Source organism: Dipodomys merriami, unplaced genomic scaffold, assembly GCF_024711535.1.
Source record: "Dipodomys merriami isolate MVZ:Mamm:240054 unplaced genomic scaffold, mDipMer1.0.p SCAF_409, whole genome shotgun sequence".
NCBI classification, from domain to species: domain Eukaryota; kingdom Metazoa; phylum Chordata; class Mammalia; order Rodentia; family Heteromyidae; genus Dipodomys; species Dipodomys merriami.
The window spans coordinates 404,977-425,218 of NW_027205704.1; the positions used below are offsets into that span (position 1 = coordinate 404,977).

Here is a 20,242-nt window from a genome sequence, read left to right on the forward strand (position 1 = left end):
TGGATATGGTATGAGTTAGATTTGAGGGCCCCCCCCTTGTGCTTTGCAATCCAATTTTTCCAGGATCATTAGTTGCAAAATTTACGCTTTCCCCATTGAATTATCTGGCACTTTGAGAATCAATGCACCACACAGGCAGGCAGGGCTCTATTTCTGAGTCTCCACGTCACCAAATTAAACACCATCAGTGCTGGGGTGGAGCAGGCCTCCCTGCTGCTGGGCAAAGGCTGCATCCTTTGATTCCTCCTCCTCCTCCTCCTCTTCCTCTTCCCTCCCTCCCTCCCTCCCTCCTTCCTTCCTTCCTTCCTTCCTAACTTCCTTCCTTCTTTCCTTCTTATCTTCCCTCCTTCCCTCCCTCCATCCTTTCCTTCCTTCCTCCTCTATTCTCTTCTTCCTCTTCTTCTTCCTCCTCCTCCTGCTCCTTCTTGTTCTCTTCCTCCTCCTCCTTTCTTCTTTTTTGAAGTTCTGTAGCTCCTCTAAGGCAATGTTGGTTGCATTTTCTTGTATTAGAATGCACTTGTTAATTCATACAAAGTAATAATCTGCTGGCATTTTGGTTGGGATTTCATTGGATTTATGGATTCACTTGTGAATTGGAGTTCTGGTAATACTGAGATTTCCAATCTCTCACCACAGAACATCTGTGTCTCCATTTATTTAGGCCATCTTTATTTCCCTTTTGCAATATACTAGTTTATATTTCATGGGGCTTGCCTTGCTTTTGCATAATCTTTGCAACTAACGATCCTGGAACAACTCTATCTCCAGGTCGCTTTTTCCCAGCTTGAATTACACATCTGCATTGAAGGGTTTTGTCCACAGAAATCGCATCCATTTCCTACACGCACTGTACACCCTGCAGCCTCGCTGGAGTCTCTCACTAGTTCCGGTAACATTGCCCCCATTACTCAGGAGGGACAATCGGGAAGACTGGTGTGTGTCTTCCAAATTGTCCTGGGGCTTGAACTCCGGGTCTCCTGCTCTCCCTTAGCCTTTTCAAACAGGGCGGGTGCTCTACCCCTTGAGCCCCAGTTCCACTTCTGGCTGTTTGCTGATTAGTGGGAGATTATAGAGTCTCTTAGAATTGTCTACACAGGCTGGCTTCAAACTACGATCCTCAGATTGCAGCCTCCAGAGCAGCTAGAATCACAGGTGAGAGCTACCCAACCCTCACGCCTGCAGACCCTTTATTTCTCTGCCTGGCTTGCAGCATGGCTCAGGAGCAGTGTGGAATAGGAAGGGTGGGAGCAGACACCCTGTGTCCCCCGCCCCAAATTCCTGGTCTTAAAGGGAAAGCATTCCATCTTTCACCTTAAATATGATGGTAGAGTCCAGTTTAACTAGTAGAGTCCAGGATGTCCAGCTGACAGGTAGATGTCCTTTATGTATGCCCTGCTATTGGGTGAGATGGAATTTCAAGAACTTTTTACCTGGGCTGGCTTTCAACCCCATCTTCCCAATCTCTGCCTTTGGAGTGGCTAGGATTTCAGGCGTGAGCGGCCCTCCCTGGCTAGACATTCCCTTTGACTCCTAGTTGGATGAATGTTTTGATTTTTTAAAAATATTTTGTAAAATATTCTTTCCGCATCTCTCAAGATGACGTTCCCTGTTTAGACATCGGGCTACGTAACCCAGGCTGGCCTTGAACTCAGCATGTATTCCACACGGAATCGTCCTACCTCTGCCTCTCAAGGTCTGAGATTATAGGTGTGAACCACCATACCCAGATTGAACTTTCTTTTTGAAGTTTGTTAATAATTAGTTTATTAACCTTTATTTTCAAATGTTAAACCAAGTCTACATTCCTGAAATAAAGTCCACCCGTTCATGGTGCCTTTTTTTCAATGTTGTTTACTTGATGCTTGTTAAGAATTTTTGTCTCATGCTGGGTGCCGGTGGCTCACGCCTGTAATCCTAGCTACTCAGGAGGCTGAGATCTGAGGATCATGGTTCAAAGCCAGCCCAGGCAGAAAAGTCTATGAGACTCTTATCGCCAATTAACCACAAGAAAACTGGAAATGGTCCTGTGGCTCAAGTGGTAGAGCGCTAGCCTTGAGCTAAAGAGCTGAGAGACAGTGCCCAGGCCCAGAGTTCAAGCCCCACGACCAACAAAAAAAAAGAATTTTTGTCTCAGGCTGGAAAGTAGCTCAGTGGTAAAGTGCTTGCTTAGCATGTATGAGGATTTTTGTTTGTTTTTTTAAATCCAGCGCCACATCATCTTCCATGTTTGTGTTGTAAGAAATAATTGGTTTCTAGTTTTCTTGTCTCTTTTGGGGGGTTGGTGTCAAGAATAAGATGGGAGGTGTGATCTCTTTGTAAATAATCTGGAAGAAGTTGTACGGAATTAGTGTTGTCTCTCCCTTTTTTTTCACTCTACAACTTGAGCCACAGCCCCACTTTCAGCCTTTTTTTTTTTTTTTTGCTGGCTGCTCGAAGATAGGAGTCGATGGATCTTCCTGCCCAGCCCGGCTTCAAACTGGATTCATCAGATGGCAGCCTCCTGAGTAGCTAGGATTTCAAGCATGAGCCACCAGTGCCTAGCTCTTTTCCTTCCTTCCTTTCATTCTGTGTGTGTGTGTGTGTGTGTGTGTGTGTGTGTGTGTGTGTGTGTGTGTGTGTGTGTGTCGGTTGTGGGGCTTGAACTCTGGGCCTGGACACTGTCCCTCAGCTCTACCACAGCGCCACCTCTGGCTTTTTCTGCTTATGTGGTGCTGAGGAATCGAACCCAGGGCCTCATGCATGAAAGCAAGCACTCTACCACTGAGCCACCCTCCCAGCCTGCTCTTTCTTTCTTTCTAGACAGGTTTTGCTATGTAGTCCAGGCTGACCTGAGACTGTTTTCCTACCTCAGTCTCAGTGCTGGGGTTGTAGGTGTGTACCGGAAGCATTGCTACGATTGATTTTTTCCTTAAATGTTTGGCAGAAGCCTGGAGTTTTCTGTGAGGAGGGTTTGAACCGTAAGTTTAATGTCATTAATAGGTCTAGGACCAATAAATGTTGTTTCTTCTTTAGTTGAGTCAGTGTTCTTCAAGAAATCCCTTAGTTCTAAATCAAGTGAAGTATTCTCTTTCTCCCTCCCGCTTCTTCTTTTCTCCTTCCTCCTTCTCCAGCCCTCTTCCCCTCCCTAGGCCTTGACTCTAAGGCCGTGGTTTCCTTTCTCTCCCCTCAGCTTCCGCAAAACTTATCACTGGTTCTCATTTCATGCGGGGACAGCCAGCAGCCTTCTCATACGATCTGAATCACTGACATTTATTGCGTGGGGAGAGGCTGGGGGGCGGGGGGCACCTGCTGGGGTCCGGGTGTGTGTGAGCTGCATCTGGAGCCCCTGGAGGGTTCTGGGCTCCCAGGGGACTGGGAGAGGCGGTGCCTAAGCCTGTGGGGACCCCGGGGCTGTGTGGGGTCTGGACAGCAGACAGTGATGGGGAGCCCGAGGGAGGGGTAGGAGGGACTGTGGGGGTGCATGGCGCGTGGCAGAAGGCCTACACACAGAGGGGCCAGGAGCCGTTCCTCTTGTCTCCTCCCCTCAAGTCTTCCCAGGAGCCCGGTGTCACCCGGCCCCTCCCCCACCATGGAGCCACCCCCCTCCCCACCCCCCAGCCCCGAGCACAGATGCGGGCAGCCAGCACGCCGCCCGCAGGCCGTGTGTCCAGTGTCTGGCTCCTCAGAGCCCAGGACAGAGCCCGTGGGTGATGGGTGGGCAGGCGACGGTGAAGCCCACAGCTGCGAGCCTCGGCCAGGGCCCCCAGCAGGCCTGGCCTGGCGGGCCTCGAACTCAGGCCCTGGGAGGTGGACACCGAAACCATTCTTGTTTTCTAGAGGAAGACTCTGTACATGGAGGGGTGTGATTGGGGGAAGGTGGGGAGACATGAGCCAGGCCTACAGGGCTGGGGCAGGGCGAGGGAGGGCACGCAGCCTCCAGTCACAGCAGATCTCACGCCAGCCTGCTGGCCACGTGGCTGGGCCACGCCAAACCCCAGAGTCCAGGCAGCTCCTTCCTGGGGTGTTGGGGGGGGGGAGGGGGCAGTGGGCTCCGTGTGGCGGAATATCTAGAGCCAGGTGCTCTGTGTAATGACCGCTTTTCTGTTGTCCCTGGCTGCACTATGTCTCCTAGAACAATCGAGAAAGGCAAATAGAAGTGAGCACAACTTGGGACCAAAACTTGTGGGGCTCTAAGTCCAGTGTTAGAGTCTGGCCTTCCCTAAATACTCAGAAGCTAAGAGAGCACCAAGCGCAGAGTCGGTCTGCAACAAGAGTGGATTACACAAAGGGAGAATTAGGTCCCAGCTTGCCCACCTCTCAGCCTGCTGCCTTTAGGCAAATGACAGAAGCTATCAGTCTCCCACCTCCCTTGGCCAAGAAACAGACAATTATACCACTGTGTGCAGTGCTGGATTGTTCTGGTAACATGCGACTTTGTGTGTAGAGTCACACGTCTGCAGTATCAAGCACTCAGAGACTGAGGCAGGAGGATTGCAAGTTTGGTGTCAGCATGAACTAAATAGACTCCGTCTCAAAGAGATGCTAAAGCTGGGCGCCAGTGGCTCCTGCCTGTAATACTAGCTACTCAGGAGGCTGAGGTCTGAGGATCCTGGTTCGAAGGCTGCGCCACTGGTGCCGGGTATATATAACCTCCAGGCCCCTCCCAACCCCTCTAGGCCCCGCCCAGCCCCCCAGGCCCCTCCCAGTCTCTCCAGGCCCCTCTCAGGCTCCTTCCAGTCCCTCCAGGCCCCCCCCCCCCCCGATTCCCACTGGCTACTCACTGGCTCTCCAGGTTCTGTACCGTGTCGGGGAGTGGCTGTCCCTGGGTGTCAGGGAGGCAGAGCCGCATGACCAGGCCGGAGACAATGGGGACAGTACCGTAGGAGAGCGGTGGCAGCAGCGGCAGGGTCTGGTGGGCCATCCTGAGCAGAGGCCCAGTTATAGCTCCCACGCGGCCTAGAGACTGCTGGAAGCCACTTGCTGCCATGCTGTGGGGAAAGAGCAGGCCCAGCCCCACGTCACAGCTGCCCGTGTGGTAAGAGGACAGTTCGTGGTGGGGGGGATGGGAATCTGTGCTGAGGAGTTAGTGGCTTCCTCCAGGTCTCTGAAAACACCCCTGCCTCCATGAAGCCCACCTCCTCGATTTTCCCATTCCCTCCTTCAAGTGGACACTCAGGGCCCCCCGGAGTCTCCCTGTCTTTTGGGGATGGCCTCAGCGCCGGAGCTTCTAGCCCCCGGTTTCCTTATGATAGCAGTCAAACCAATAAGGAGACAAAACATGTGGGTGAAAGAATAGAGAAATGAGGAAGATATGACTGGCAGGAATGGTAGCGATAAGGCTGGGCAGAGGCTGGAGGCTGGGGCTCAATCTCCTCTTTGCTGTCAGCCCTTTACCTCCAGCCTCAGTTTACTCAACTGTCCTAAGACTCTAGGCCACTGGTCCTCCATTATGTTGCGTCCTAAGGAGGAGACTTGGGATACTTGGGGCAGTAGAGAGAACGTGGGAGTCCACTTTCGATCTCTTTACGAGGGTTTTTTTGTTTTGTTTTTAAAGATTTTAGCCAGACCCAAAGAATTTCAAAACTCAAGCCTAAGATGTCAGGTGTTGTAGTGCACACCTATAATGCCAGCCCAGGAGAGCCAGAGGCAGGAGGATTCTGAGTTCCAGGCTACATTCTGAGACTCAGCCAAAACAAAACAAAGCACTGAAGCCTGGATGCCCTGAGGCATAAATACCAGGCCTAGCCCCCCCCCACGCCTGGCCCCCTCCTCAGGCCTGCCCTGCCCCCCTCACATGCCCCCCCAGCCTGCACCCCTCTCCCGCCTGTCCCCCACCCAAGACCTGCCCCTCCCCCCACATGTCCCCCCCTCCCCCAGGGTCTGCCTCACCCCCAGGCCTGTTCCTCCCCCAGGGCCTGACCCCCTCCAGGCTACCCCCCTCCCCCCAGCCTGCCCACCCCCTGGGCCTGCCCTCCTCCAGGCTTGCTCCCCCACCTGCCCCCTCTCTGGGCCTGCCCCCCAGGTTTGCCCCTCAGCCTGGTCTCCCTCTCCCCCAGGGCCTGCCCACCTCCTGCCAGGGTGTCCTGTCTGGGACCCACCCCAGCCTACCGCAGCGAGGTCGGGAAGAGCTCTGTCCCGTAGACAGTGATGCTGGTCAGGGCGATCGCAAAGCAGCCTTTCCCCAGCACAGCCAGGGCCACGCGCAGGGCCTGCAGATCTGGGCAGAGACAGGGGACGAGTGGGGTCTCCTGAGAGGCCCCCCAGGGGCAGATCACCTTCAGGAGCTGTGTGTATTGAGCAGGGGGAGGGGGGACAGGTCCCCCCCCAAGCCCTGGGCAGGGCTGACCTGGTGCCAGGCCACCCAAGCCCAAGTCCAGGAGGAGAGCAGGTGCAAGGCAAGGTGGCGGCAGCAGGGGTATGGGGGAGGCCGGGCAGAGGTGGGTGACCTGAGTCCCTGCTAAGAAGCCGAGCGTGGGTCTCTGCCTGCCATGGGCCTGGGCCGTCAGTGAGCGGAGATGAGCTTAGCAAACACAAGGCCGGGCCCCATCTCAGCACCTGCCATGCGCGTGTGCACACACAGGCACAGGTGCACACGAACACACGTGTGCACAATACACACACTGCATGCAGCACACACACCGGAGCATGCCTGCGCATAGGCAATCACGTGTGTACAAGTATGCATGTGCAACACACCTGTGCACACTCTCTGCTTGGTGTCCCCACTGCCTCAGTTGGAAGAAGCAGTCTTCCAGGCCCTTCCAGGCCCCTCAAGCCTAAGCCTGGGCTGGGCCCTGAGTGGCCTGGGCATCTACCTCACCTCTCTGAAGCTTGGGGAGACAGAAGTGGATCCTGGACCCCTGAGCCAGGCACCAGAGGGAGGGATGGTCAGAGAGGGAGGCCCAGCGGCCGTGGCCACAGAAACACACCCTCTTGGGGCCAGTGGAGGGGAAGGAGGCCGCATGGATTGTGTGGTGGGGTGGGCAGGGACTGGGACCCAAGCCGCTCCTGTTCGGCCTTCCTGCTCACCTTGGGGCACGAGCACGTTGGCCAGGATGCACATGCCGGCCAGGGCCTGGAAGCTGGCCACAGTCATGCGGCGGCCCAGGAGGCTGAGCATGGGGATGGAGATGACCCGGCCCACGATATCCACGGCTCCGAAGAGGGCCTGCAGGAGGAAGAGGTCCCGGCCCAGGCTCTGCAGGTCCAGGACCAGCCCGTAGTAGGACAGCTGTATGCACATGCTGCAGGGCGGAGCCAGGGGTTGGGTCACTGCCACAGAGAACAGGGACGCCAGCCCACCACGCCACCTCCACCAGGCCACCTGTCGGAGCTGGCGGTGGCCAGGCCCCCCAGCAACCTGTGAAGTGCAAGGCCCCTCGCCCAGGGTCAAGCTCAATCTAGGAAAGGGGGGGCGGGGAGTGACAGCCACAGCCATCCCCACATGGGCTGTGGGGAGAGCCCCAGTCCGCCCTCGGGCCTCGGAGGGTCAGCTGAGCTGCTCTGCAGCTGCTGTAGCTCCTCTGCCTTGCTTCCCAGATATGCTTGGAAAGTCCTGGAGGAAGAGCAATGGGGGCTGAGCGGGGCATGCTGGGCTGCCCAGGCCCCATCAGGATGGAAAGACTTAGTCCGCCAACCCTAAGAGCACTGTCCTCAGCTGAGACCTGGTAACAGGTTTTGAACTCAAGATCTTGCATTTTCCAAGCCTTTTGTTTTTGTTTTTGTTTTCAGATAGGGTCTTACATTTATGCCTGGGCTAGGTTGGACTGTGATTCTCCTATTGTTGCTTCCTTGAGTGACTGGGATTGATAAATACACACTACCACACCCAGATTCTTTTTTTCCTCTTAAGATTGGTCAGGGGGTGAGTTGGAGTTGGGGACTGTCCTCAACTGTCTTCCTGGGCTGGCCTCTAAAGTCATCCATCTTCATCTCAGCTTCCCAAGTAGCTAGGATTACAGGCATGAGCTCCCAGGCTCTGCTCTAACCACAGTGGAAAATCTGTCCCCGTCCCTGCACTTTTCAGTTGTTCCCTATTGCAGTCCCTGATGGTTTCACTCAGTAGACCCCTGACAGGTGTGGGGGACAGGCAATGTCTGCAGGTGCCGGCACCCAGTGCCCCGGTGTGTAGTGAAGTTTCTGTCAGTAGAGGAGTGCAGGCCAGGTCCCTGGTTCCTGGAAACCTACAGGGTAAGAGGCATCAAGGTGCCTCTGATTTAAATAACAAAGGATCTTGGGTGGCCCCTGGGAGGACCAGAGTCTTAAAGGATTTTTGGTTTTTTGGTCAGTCATGGGGCTTGAACTCTGGGCCTGGGCGCTGTCCCTCAGCTCTTCAGTTCAGGGCAAGCACTCTACCACTTGAGCCACAGCACCACTTTCAGTTTTCTGGTGGTTCACTGGAGATAAGAGTCTCACAGACTTTCTTGCCTGGGCTGGCCTTGAACCTTGATCTTCAGATCTCAGCCTCCTGAGTAGCTAGAATGACAGGCGTGAGCCACTGGTGCCCAGCTTGTTTTTTGTTTTTTTGGGGTTTTTTTTGGTTGTAAGACTTGAACTCAGGGCCTGGGCACTGTCTCTTAGCTTCTCCCCCCAACACACACACACACACACACTCTCTCTCTCTCTCTCTCTCTCTCTCTCTCTCTCTCTCTCTCTCTCTCTCTCTCTCTCTCTCTGTTCAGGGTTGGTGCTCTACCACCTTGAGCCACAGCGCCAGTTCTCTGGAGCTTGGTTTTGGTGTTTTTGTTGGCTGTTTTCTGGACCCGGCTTGAACTCAGGGCCTCATGCTCTCACTCAGCCTTTTCTTCCCCCCTCCCCCACCCCCAAGGCTGGCACTCTACCACTTGAGCCACAGCTCTACTCCTGGCTTTTTGGAGACAAGAGTCTCATGGACTTTGCTGCTTGGGCTGGCTTTGAAGCCATAATCCTCAGATCTCAGCCTCCTGAGTAGTTCCGATTACAGGCGTGAGCCACCACTCCCCAGCCGGATCCTGATTTTTTTTTTTTTGGTCAGTCATGGGGCTTGAACTCTGGGCCTGGGCGCTGAACCCGAGCTCTTCAGCTCCAGGCTAGCACAGGGGCGGGGGGGGGGGGGTAGTCCCTGGCCTCCTTGGCTCCGCTGGGGTCCGGAGGACATGCCTTCACCCCACACACGCTGTCCTGACTCCCAGGCAACGCACCTCACCATGGACATGACCCATATCCTCCTGACCAGTATGGGCACCTGGAACAGGTCCAGCAGGGTCCGCTGAGCCTCCCCAGAGGTCATTTCCTCCTCCATGGTGGACTTGAGCACCTGGGGGACAGGGGCGCAGGCGCACAGGAATGAGGAGGCCTGACCCCAACCCCGGGGCTGGTGTGGGGCCCCTGCCTCGCCCCAGCCTCCCCCTACCCCCAGCCTGGGAAAAGGAGGAGCCCATGGTCTGGCTCAGGCCACTGAGCTGCGGGAACCCAGCAGGAACCCCACAAAACGCCACCACCCCTCCTCATCCCTCAGGGCTGGCACCGGAGGTTGCCACAGGCCAGCTCCAGGCTCCCCAATGCTCCCCAAGAGTTCCCTCAGTCCATCTGCTCCTCTGGCCCTCCGCAGGCCTGCCCTGGGTTCAGTGTAGTCCCCTCCCCCCTTGCTTGCCTCCTCCTGGAAGCCCCCCCCCAGTCTCTATCCCCAAAAGCACCCTGTGGTTTCCCCCCTCCCCCCTCCCTTGAAACAGCTCCCCGAGAGCACCCTGCAGGGCTAATACACTCCAGGCTGGAACTGCAGGCAGCAGGCACTGCCGCGGCTTCTGTGCCGCTGGTGGGGACGGGTGTGGCTGGTGCCGCTCGGCAGCAGGGCAGCGCTTCCTCCGCTTCCTCTCCTCACCTCCCGCGGCTCACGCTCCCCGGCTCACCTCTGTGGTCAGGGTCTTCGGGGCTTCCTTGCAGCCGTTGATCCTGGCTACTTTTTGAAGTTCCCCAAGGGCTTGGTCTGGTTTGCCTTTGATGAGCAGCCATCGGGCGGACTCTGGCAGCCACCTGTGAAAGATGCAGGGGCTGGACCTGCGCTGTGCACCGTGTGGGGGGGGGGGCGGGGGGGAGGGAAGGGGGCAGGGGGAGCCTCTGGGGCGGTGGACAGGAGTCCAGTCATTCCCTTCTGGGCTGTAGAGGCCATGCTGGGAGGCTTAGAGTACTCCCATGGGTGCCAGGCCACCCACACAGTGCTGGGCTCCTTCCCTCCCTCCCTCCCTCCTTTCTCCCCCCCCCCCCCCACACACTTTTTTTTTCCTCAGCTCATTTAACAGATTCTCAAGCCAGGCACTGTTGGCTCACACCTGTAATCCTAGCTATTCAGGAGGCTGAGATCTGAGGATCACAGTTCAAAGCCAACCCCCTAGCAGAAAAGTCTCTAAGACACTTATCTCTAATAAGCTACAAAAAAAAGCTGGAAGTAGAGTTGTGGTTCAAGTGGTAGAGGCTTTTACAAAAGAAGCTCGTGGATGCTGGGCGCCCTTGGCTCACCCTGTCATCCTAGCTACTCAGGAGGATGACATCTGAGGATCTCAGTTCAAAGCCAGCCCAGGCAGGAAAGTCTGTGAGACTCTTATCTCTAATGAACCACCAGAAAACCAGAAGTGGCACTGTGGCTCAAGTGGTAGAGCACTCGCCTTGAGCTGAAGAGCTCAGGGACAGCGCCCAGACCCAGAGTTCAAACCCCACGACCGACAAAAAGAAAAAAAAATGTTGCTCATCACCACCTCCATCTCAACCTACTTCACTCTATCTACCTGATATCTAAAGAGCCCTAGTTGCAAGGGTGTGTGTGTGTGTGTGTGTGTGTGTGTGTGTGTGTGCGCACGCGCACGTGCACACATACCATTTCCCCTTCAGCCAGGCTGTAGGAGACTTGGTTGTTCTTACAGGTTTCACTCCTGAATAAAGCTTGTTGGCCTGTGGAGTTGTCTTTCTGCCCTGTTTATTATTCTGATACCCTCGTGACTCAGTTTCCTTACAGGGACCTGTCATTCTCCACACCCCGCCCTGCACTGCTGGGCTCCAGCTCCTGTGCACTAGTGACCTTAGGGTGACATTCAGCTGTGCGTCTCTCGTGAAGTCCCTTCCCCCTTCCACACGCAAACAGGGTTTTCCAAACCATAGGGTTTGTTTGCTTGGTTTGTAGGACTCCAAATAAGTGACAAATTCTCACATCCAATGTCACTGCAGAGATCCGGATGATGGGGAGTGCGGGCCCGTGGCACACGACAGTGTGCCACCACAGAGGTGACCGAGGCCCTTGTGGGAGTGGTCCTGTGTCCTGGGAATGTCTTGCTTCTTTCCAGAAAAGGTCAAAATAGTGTTTTGTCTTTGGTTTTGTTTTAAAATATCTCCTGGGTTTCCAGCGTTGTTCACTACTCTTTTTTCTTTTCTTTTCCTTTTTCACATCATTAGTTGAGCCGTGGGCGCCTGTCCAGGCTGGATGGTGCCCAGGCCTCTGGCTGAAATGTTCACCTGAGAATTAGGTATACAGACGTCACCGTCCTCCTGTGTGTCGGGACCGTGGACTGTCAGGCAGTGGGAGGCAGGGACCCTGCCCCCTCTGCCCCAGGTCTCCCCTGGGAAGAGACTCCCCACCGCACTGACCATGAGATCAGGGAGATGAGCAGGAAGGGCACCGACACAGCCAGCTGGAGGGCTCTCCAGTCCCGCAGGGCGAACGCCAGGCCGGCCAGGCCCATCTGGCCCATGCTGTAGGTGCAGCTCTGAATTGTCATGGCAACAGCTCTCCAGCGGGTTGTGGTCCACTCGGCTACTGTAAGGCAATGCAGAGGTGCCGATGAGAGTTGAGAGTCTGGCTCCTCTTCTCCCCCTACCCACCCTCCCAGAGCGGGTGAGGCATGGGAGACTCACTCAGCATGAATGTGGTCAGGATGCTGCCGCTCAGCCCGAAGGCACTCAGGAACCGGAGGCCACAGTAGATGGGGAAATTCGGGGCAAAGACAGTGCTGGTGCCAGCCACACCAGTTTGTAGCCAGCACCAGGTCAGCATTGGCTTACGTCCTAACCTGTGGAAGAGACCCAGGGACAACGCACACAGCAACTGCGTGGGGAGGGCAGACTAATCTTCTCATGCTAGAACCTTCCAGAAACTTCTGGAAGGAGCTTCTAGAAGGTTCTAGGAGCTGCTAGGAGTATACATAGAGTGCTTCTGTCATCAAAACAGTGAGGAGTTAATGCTCTCAGAGTTAATGCTGCCTTGTGGTCAAGAGCAAAGACTGGATTTGAATCTGGCTCTGCCCTGCCTAGATTGCCTTGGGTATACGACCAGGTCTTCAGATGGCCACGACTCATGGTTCGTGAAATCAAAACCTTAAGCAAAGAGGCAGTCTACCACAGAGGTCACGCGCACGTGACCTCGGATAAGCCAGCGCCCGTCCCACATGTGCGTGGGGACAGACGTCCTGCAGGCCCAGGCAGAGCCTCTGGCCTGGCGCCCCAGCTCACCACGAACTCATCCGTGCTCCTCTGGCCTGCTGGTCAGACATGCCTGGCCCGTGTGTGCAGTGCTCAGGAGAGAGGGACAGCCAGCCCAGATCCAGGGTTAAGTCTGCAGTCTGACCTCAGCCCAGACCCCAGGCTTATCCCATGACTCACAGACCGATCGCCACTTGGCTTTGCGCATGGATGGGCAGCAGGACTGAGTGATGGATTGTAATCGATACGTGGCAGCTGCTCAGTCCCCTAAAATGCAGACTGGACCCCATCCCTGCCGCTCAGGCTCCCGCCACGCTCCAATGACATAACGATGGCAGCTGATTGTGTGCCAGGCTACCTCCCAGCTGTCTGGGTTAGCTCACTTCATCCCCACAGTAACCACACAAGGTGCCCCCTTGATGGGGAAACTGAGGCACAGGGAAGGGAAGACACTGTGCTCCCAGGGGCAGGCTGGACTGAGTAATGCTGCGATTTTTAATGTGGGGGCCCCCGACTCTATGCTGGGCTGGGCTGTGCTGGGCTGTGCTGGGCTGGGCTGTGCTGTGCTGTGCTGTGCTGTGCTGGGTTGTGCTGGGCTGGGCTGGGCTGGGCTGGGCTGTGGCTGGGGAGGTCCAAGTGTGTCGGGAAGCCACTCATGCCTTGACAAAATAATGATGGGGTGTCACCACCCGCCAGGTGCTGCACTGGCCCCCACATCCCTGTTGCCACAGAGACCCAGACAATGAGCAAGCCAGCCGGGACTGGCTGAGCAAAGCACTGGGGGGGGGGGCAGCCTGGGTGGGGAGGGCCTCTCTGAGGAGGTGCAGCGGGCTGGGCGTCTAGGGGCAGGCCATGTAGCAGCCCCTAGGCAGTCCTCACTGCCACGGCGTCTCTGAGGCGTGTTGGTGGGGAGGGGGTCACCGACCAGGCCCGCCTCCAGGTTTGAGGGACTGAGCAGTGCAGCAGGAGGGCTGGGTGGAACTTCCTGGCTGAGGGGGGGCGGGATGTCCAGGGTGGGGGTGGAGCTTCCTGGAGAAGGTGGGGCTTCCCAGGAGGGGCTAGGGCTGCCTGTGAGAGGTGGGACTTCCTGGGGGGGGACTTCCTTTTGGGGAGGTGGGGCCTCCAGGTGGGGGTGGGGACTGGCAGGTGGGGCTTGGAGAGACCTCCAGGAGAAAGTGGGACCAGGGTGAGCGAAGAAGACCAAGGGGTGGGGGGGCATCCAAGCGGGGGACGGCTTTGTGGATGGAGTCTGGAGGGGGTCGGCATGGGAGGGGCCTGCAGTTCAGGGACCAGCACAGGACTCAAGCCCCAGGTGGGCAATCTGGCTGGGGGTGAGGGGAGGGGTAACTTGCACTTCATCTGTTCTGGATGGAGGAGGGTGTGGAAGGTGCTGGACTGAGTCCTGGCTCTTCACCTAGGAAGGTGGAGGAGGGGGGCGGGGAAGGAGGGGGAGGGGCAAGCCTGCAGCATCTGTGGATTGCTGGGGAGAGGAGAAACGGGGGTGGCCAGGCTGGGGAGGGGAGGGGTCTGTCCCTTTGCACACACAGGGCTGGGCCTCCAGTGCAGGACCAGTCTCCACTCTCCTACCCAGCCATGTGGGGCACACCTGAACCGGCCTGAGGGTGGGCAGATGAGAGATGCCACCTCAGGGTGAGGGAGACACGGCCAGGGACCGGCAGCTTCAGAGGGACAGGAACATCCTAACCCAGCCCGGGAGACACGCGAGTGTCTGTTGACTTGGAGTCCTCCTCTGTCCAATCCCAGTCACCCTTCAAGGCCCCAGGCCCCCCCCCCTGCCATCCTGCTCCAGGGCCTCTGATTTCTGGCTCCTGGGGTGCTGTCTGTTGGTGGTAAGGAAGGGGACAACCTGTTTCTGACACTCCGAGTTTGATTTTCTCACAATCCAGCTGCCACGTACCCAGGTTCAGGTCCCCTCCCCACCCATCCACATCAGGGCCTGGGGAGTCGCTGTCCCCCAGGAGACAGAGCCAGGTAGCTGCTCTTTCGGGGAACATCATGGCTCACTTCCGTGCTTCTGCGATGCCGTTGGGGGGGGGGCGGGAACACTCACCGGGAAGACAGGATGCCCCAGACGAAGGTTCCCGTCAGTAACCCCATCATGTAGACGGACTGGCCCAGGGGCTTCAGGCCTTGGTCACTGCACACCAGGTCCCACTGGAACGGGAGGTGTGACCGTTGGGAGCCATGGGGCTAGAGGACAGGCTGAGGTCCCCAGCTGTCTACCATGAGACCCTCTAGGTTTCTAGTGGCAACGGTGGAGGCTAAGGGGTCTGGTGGCAGACCACAAGGACACAATACATGCGGTCGATAGTAAACAGAGATACAACCACACCACACACGTGCGTGAGGTTGAGACCAGCAGGTAAACACACAGGACAGTGCCCGCCACCCGAAAGGCGCCAGGTGGGTGTGGGTGAGGGTTAACTTGTGCCCGTGTTACCAGCTGAAATGCTGATAGAATGGCTGGGACGTGTCCTGTGGCCTCCGCCATCCCTCATCCCCAGCCCAATTCCCAGCCAGGAATTACACAACGAACGATGCAAAACATTGGCTGGAGCTGGGCACCGGTGGCTCAACCTATAATCCTAGCTACTCAGGAGGCTCAGATCTGAGGATCGTGGCTCCCAGCCAGCCCAGGCAGCAAAGTCCGTAAGACTCTCATCTCCAGTGAACCACGGGAAAACCAGAAGTGGCACTGTGGCTCAAGTGGTAGAGCGCTTGCTTTGAGCTGAATTACTCAGGGACGGCGCCCAGGCCCTGAGTTCAAGAACCATGACCAACAAAACAAGCACCACAAAACATTGGCTGCTCTGTGTGCTTCCTGTACAACCCCCCCCCCAACTTCTATCTCATCCCCAGCGGGGGCTCATCATCCCCCTCCACCCTGGAGAAAGTGGCTGTCTCAGTAGGCCTGGTTTAAGCAGAAACCCCTGGTGGCTGAACCTTCCTTGGTTTCCCTCCCTTGAGACTCCTCTGCTCCTGCTCCATGGTTACAAGATGCCCGGGCACCTCAGCCCCGTGCAGTGGTCCCTGTGCCCATCTCCAGGGCCCTGAATGGAGTCTTCTGCCTGTGATGTCCTTCGTGTCACCAGATTGCGTGTGTGCGTGTCTGGGTGGGTAGGTGGGAGTTACACAAGGCGTGAACACAGGTACTGGGGCTTGAACTCAGGGCCTGGGTGCTGTCCCTCAGCATTGTGCTCAAGGCTAGCACTTACTGCTTGAGCCACAGCTCCACTCCTGGTTTTTGCTGATGAATTCAATCAAAGAGTCCTGCCCGGGTTGGCTTTGAACCGTGATCCTCAGATCTTAGCTTCCTGACTATCTAGGATCACAGGCGTGAACCACAGGGACCTATAGGGATTATTTTTTAACAAGAATAAATGACACACCCCTTGTCACACGAGCCCGGGGGGGGGGGGGCGGGGGGCACTTACTGTGGTCACGATGGTGGAGGTGAAGGTGTTGTAATCGTAGACCCAGCCGTCCACGCATGGCTCTGTGGCAGCCTCGCTCCCGTTGGTGGCCGTGTTGTTGGGGTCCAGGAGCTGCCACTGGGGGTGTTGGAAGCGGCGGCAGCGATGGGGCTGCTGGTCAGGACCGAGGGGGATGGACACGGCCAGGAGGGCCTCCGGGGTGAGATTGGCGGGGATCTGGGAGCCATTGTCTAGCACGGAGGTCCAGCAGCGGTGGCTGGGGCTGACGGCCGAGAAGTTCTCCAGCAGCAGGTTCGGAGGGGTGAAGAGGGATGGGAGGAACAGTATGGCCAACTGGAGCACCTGGAAGAGGCCCATGCCACCAGCACGCTCCAACAGCTCCTCAAACGCCATGCCCTGGCTGCCCCTGGCGCCCAGGGTGCAGGCCAGGGCCTCGCCTACCTGGAACCAGACCGGAGGCCTTGGCTGAGCCTCTCAGTGGCCACTGTCCCCACACCAGCAGGATGACAGTCCCCAGGTCCTCTGGAATGCTTTGATGTCTCTAGAAGACATCCCAGCATGCCCTGGGAGGGGGGCGGGCATCAGGGAGCGTGCCCACTGTCTCTAGAAGACATCCCAGCATGCTCCAGGGGGTATCAGGGAGCGTCTCCACTGTGGGGGGGGGCATGGACCACACCCAGCCATCCTCCAACCAAGACTGAGCAGGGCCCGGCCACCTTCTGGCTGCTCCGGCACCAAGAGGGTAAAGGTTTTTAAAAGGTCATACCAGGGCCAGGCCGTTACTGAGTTACAGTGGTCCTGGAGTGTCCCGTTAACGTTTAACCTCGGTGCCGGACGCACAACACCTGCTCACCTCACACTTTGAACCTTCTGTGTGATCTGGTGTGATCAGGGCACCATCGGCCTAACCCAGAACCACCCTCCACAGGTCAGGGCCTGTCTCCCTGGCTCTCCTCCTTCGGTGTGACCAGACCAGCCTGCAGACAGAAGCTACGTTTTTTTGTGTGTTTGGGGGAGGGCGCAGGGAGATGGTCCTGGGGTTTGAACTAAGGGCCTGCTTTCACTTGGTGTGCTCTCTTGGCTGGTGCTTTACCACTTGAGCCACACCTCCAGGTGGACTTTTTTGCTGTTCACTGGAGGTAAGAATTCTCATGGACTCTTCTGCCCAGGCTAGCTTCAAACCACAATCCTCCCAATCTCAGCCTCCTGAGCAGCTAGGGTTATAGGCATGAGCTATAGGCCCCTGTCGAGAAGTCGTCTATGCTAAGGCTGTGGACTGGAAGCTTCCTCCCGGTAGTCATGGAAACCATTTCATGGCAAGCTGGAACCCAATAACTGGGCAGAAGGGAAATGCCCACAGCCCGAGGCCAGCCCAGCTTCAGTAGTAGGCATGGGAGGGGTGACACAGCCCTGCGTCTCGGCCTCTTGGTAACAATTCCTTCAGGCACCAAGGGCTACCTGCCTGATGGCATTTCTTCCTCATAGCTGATGGGAGAAATGGGGCCAATGCCCTCTAACAAGGAGATCAAGGCTCAGAGAGGGTAGGCAACTTGCCAAGGTCACACAACAAAGCTTCTGGATGGCTGCTGAATGGCCTTCCAGCCTGTCATGGAGGAAAAAAAAAAATCTCAGCTAAGAGCTGGATTTTAGGATGTGATCAGCAGGTGGGCCAGCCCCAAGTCCCCTGCCAGGGTGAGGGAGAAAGGAGCAGCCCTTGACGCTATCCTCCATCTCCAGTGTCACCACGACCAAGGTAGAAGTGCTGGGAGGGTGCCCGAACCCTGCACGGCCGAGAACCACTCCATCAGCCAAGATGGCAGCTCTCCAGGAAGCTGGGGAGCCGGGATCCTAGACCTGGGTTTCAGAGCCCGGGCTCCTTCCTGACTCTGCCTCTCTGGGCAGGAAGTCATTATGGATTTTAAAATAGCAAACAGAGACAGATGGGAGAGAGGCAGGCCAAGGAGAAGCTCAGGAGGCCGCGGGGCAGAGTGCCTCACTGGGAGAGCCACAACTAAACAGCCGAAGGCCGAATCTCAACCCTGTGTGTCAGCTCTGTCCTCACAGGGACTGGACACTGGGGGTAATTTATTTGATATAGGGAGTACAGGGATTTGAACTCAGGATCTCATGCTTGCTAGGCAGAAGCCTTACCACCTGGGCCACACCTCTAGCCCTGTTTTACTTTGGTTATTTTTTATTTTCTCTTGTTGGTCGTAGGGCTTGACTCTGGGTCTGGGCGCTGTCCCTCAGCTCTTCAGCTCAAGGCTAGTTTTCTACCACTTGAGCCACAGCGCCACTTCGGGTTTTCTGGTGGTTTATTGGAGATAAGAGTCTCACAGACTTTCCTTACTTTGAAACGCGATCCTCAGATCTTAGCCTCCTAAGTAGCTAGGATTACAACGCCTGGCTACTTTGGTTATCTTGAAGGTTCCATATTGTGCCCAGGCAGGCTTTGATAGCAATCTTCCTACCTGTGCTTCCTTCCCCTGCAGCTAGGGTAAGAGCTGTAAGTTACCACATCTAGCCATGGCATGAAAAAGGGTCTCAAAAACTTTGATGACCCAGCTGGCCTCAGATCTCAGCCTCTCAAATATTTAGGATGACAGACAGGCTTGAGCCACCAGGCCCAGCAGTGGACGCCATCTTCACCCCCCCCTTCCCTGACCCCCGTTTTAGTCTGGAAAATTAAGTGGTGGTGTGTGGGTGTTTGCAAACCTTAGCATGGACCAGGAACTACCGGCAGCGACCAATTGCACAGGGCTGCTGCCCTGGGACCCCGGTTCACACTGAGAGTCTCTGGGCTTCTTGGGGCTGGAAACCCAGGCATCTAAGAAGGAATATGTTTTCTTTTCTCCTTTCGTCTTCCATCTGCTTTTACAATTCGTTTCTTCTTTCCTGCCCTTTGCCTGTCACGGACACACTCAGGCTTTGCCCAGAGTGGAAGGTCAAACCTCCCAGATTTGCCAGAAGGTGCCCGGAATCTCCAACTGATTTTCTGCTTCCAGGCCAAGGAATTTTTAATCTCCATTTTCTGGTTTTCGGGGACTGCTGGGGGCAGGGCTTGGTGCAGCTGCTCCGCCACCTGGTGGTCACACCCGGCACTGCGTCACTTCCCAGGCCCAGGCTCACCTGGGCCCAGGCTGTCCATTTCTAAAGATGGAGGGGAGGGGGAGTGGAGAACAGGGAGGGAGGGCTTGGGGAGCAGGGAGGGGGTCCGGGAGCATGGAGGGGAGACTTGGGGAACATGGTGGCTGCCTCAGCTTTAGACACTGAGGCCTCTGGGGCACCCCATTAAGAGTATATAAGGAGGAGCCATTACTCTGAACCAGAATCACCACAGTAGTTGACTCTCAGCTAAAGATTCCCATCCAGTAAACAAACACTAGCCAAGGGTGACTCACACTTGGAATCCCAGCTACTCAGGAGGCTGAGATCTGAGGATTAGGGTTCAAAGCCAGCCTAGGAAGGAAAGTCCATTGAGACTCTTATCTCCAATTAACCACCAAAAGAAAAGATGGAAGTAGAGCTGTGGCTCAAACAGTAGAGTGACAGCCTTGAGCAGACGCCGCACCAGGCCCTGAGTTGAAGCCGCAGGACTGGCGTGTGCGGGTGCACAGACACAATGTAACCAAACATCAACGTATTTGATTATGATTCCATCTAAAATCAAAAGATTCCTCTATATACAATCCACTCACCCAGAGGCAGAATGTAAGGCAATTCTTTGGTAACACATCTCTTTATGGCTAGGAAAATATGTGAAATTTTAATGACTATAAATAATAAAACTTTGATTTAAAAAAGTTAAAACTTGGCCGGGTGCCGGTGGCTCACGCCTGTCATCCTAGCTACTCAGGAGGCTGAGATCTGAGGATCATGGCTCCAACCCAGCCTGGGCAGGAAACTTTGTGAAATTCTTTATCTCCAATAAACCAACAGAAAACCAGAAGTAGGGCTGTGGCTCAAGTGGCGTAAGAGCACTTGCCTTGAGCTGAAGAGCCCAGGATAGCGCCCAGGCCCAGAGTTCAAGCCCCATGACTGACAGAAAAAAACCCACAAAACTATAGGAGTCAGGTTTGTTTCCAAAGACCTTAGAACTTCCTTCCTCTGAACTCCAATGTCCTTATCTCTAGAAGGGGAAGAGTACGATGCATGAGACTGATGATAAACTTTGTAGCCATCATCATCCTTCACTTGCTACCACTACCATCACCACATCACCACCATCACCACCATCATCGCCGCCATCATCATCACCATCAAACACGACCGCCCCCCCTTCTTTCCCAGTCACAGCCGGGCTCTGCCAAGGTGCTCTTTCCTGGGTGCACGCTGGCAGGGTGGGGTTGGCTCTCCCAGGGCTC

General features: G+C 56.1%; 1 protein-coding gene across 2 annotated transcripts; it reads right to left on the reverse strand.

Moving 5' to 3' along the window:
- Positions 1 to 3,228: 3,228 nt before the first annotated feature.
- On the reverse strand, positions 3,229 to 16,435 carry LOC138806828 (solute carrier family 22 member 11-like). Of its 2 annotated transcripts, none has more exons than XM_069992219.1 (10): positions 15,879 to 16,435; positions 14,495 to 14,598; positions 11,860 to 12,014; positions 11,593 to 11,758; positions 9,867 to 9,990; positions 9,159 to 9,274; positions 7,009 to 7,223; positions 6,088 to 6,196; positions 4,761 to 4,967; positions 3,229 to 4,107 (listed from the first exon to the last, which is right to left on the reverse strand). In XM_069992219.1, exons 1-10 carry the CDS (start codon positions 16,269 to 16,271, stop codon positions 4,047 to 4,049), a joined length of 1,650 nt encoding a protein of 549 aa, XP_069848320.1. In that variant the 5' UTR covers positions 16,272 to 16,435; the 3' UTR covers positions 3,229 to 4,046. The 2 variants fall into 2 exon arrangements, with proteins under 2 accessions (XP_069848320.1, XP_069848319.1); XM_069992218.1 differs by having other exon boundaries at positions 11,593 to 11,761; positions 15,879 to 16,433.
- Positions 16,436 to 20,242: the final 3,807 nt, after the last annotated feature.

Coding starts and splice junctions, on each gene's coding strand:
- LOC138806828 (XM_069992218.1), bottom strand. CDS start 16,271: ATGGCGTTTGAGGAGCTGTTGGAGCGTGCTGGTGGCATGGGCCTCTTC. Junction 9,275..9,866: donor CGAAGACCCTGACCACAGAG/GTGAGCCGGGGA, acceptor CCTGTCCCCCAG/GTGCTCAAGTCCACCATGGA. Junction 4,108..4,760: donor GTACAGAACCTGGAGAGCCA/GTGAGTAGCCAG, acceptor CGATTGTTCTAG/GAGACATAGTGCAGCCAGGG.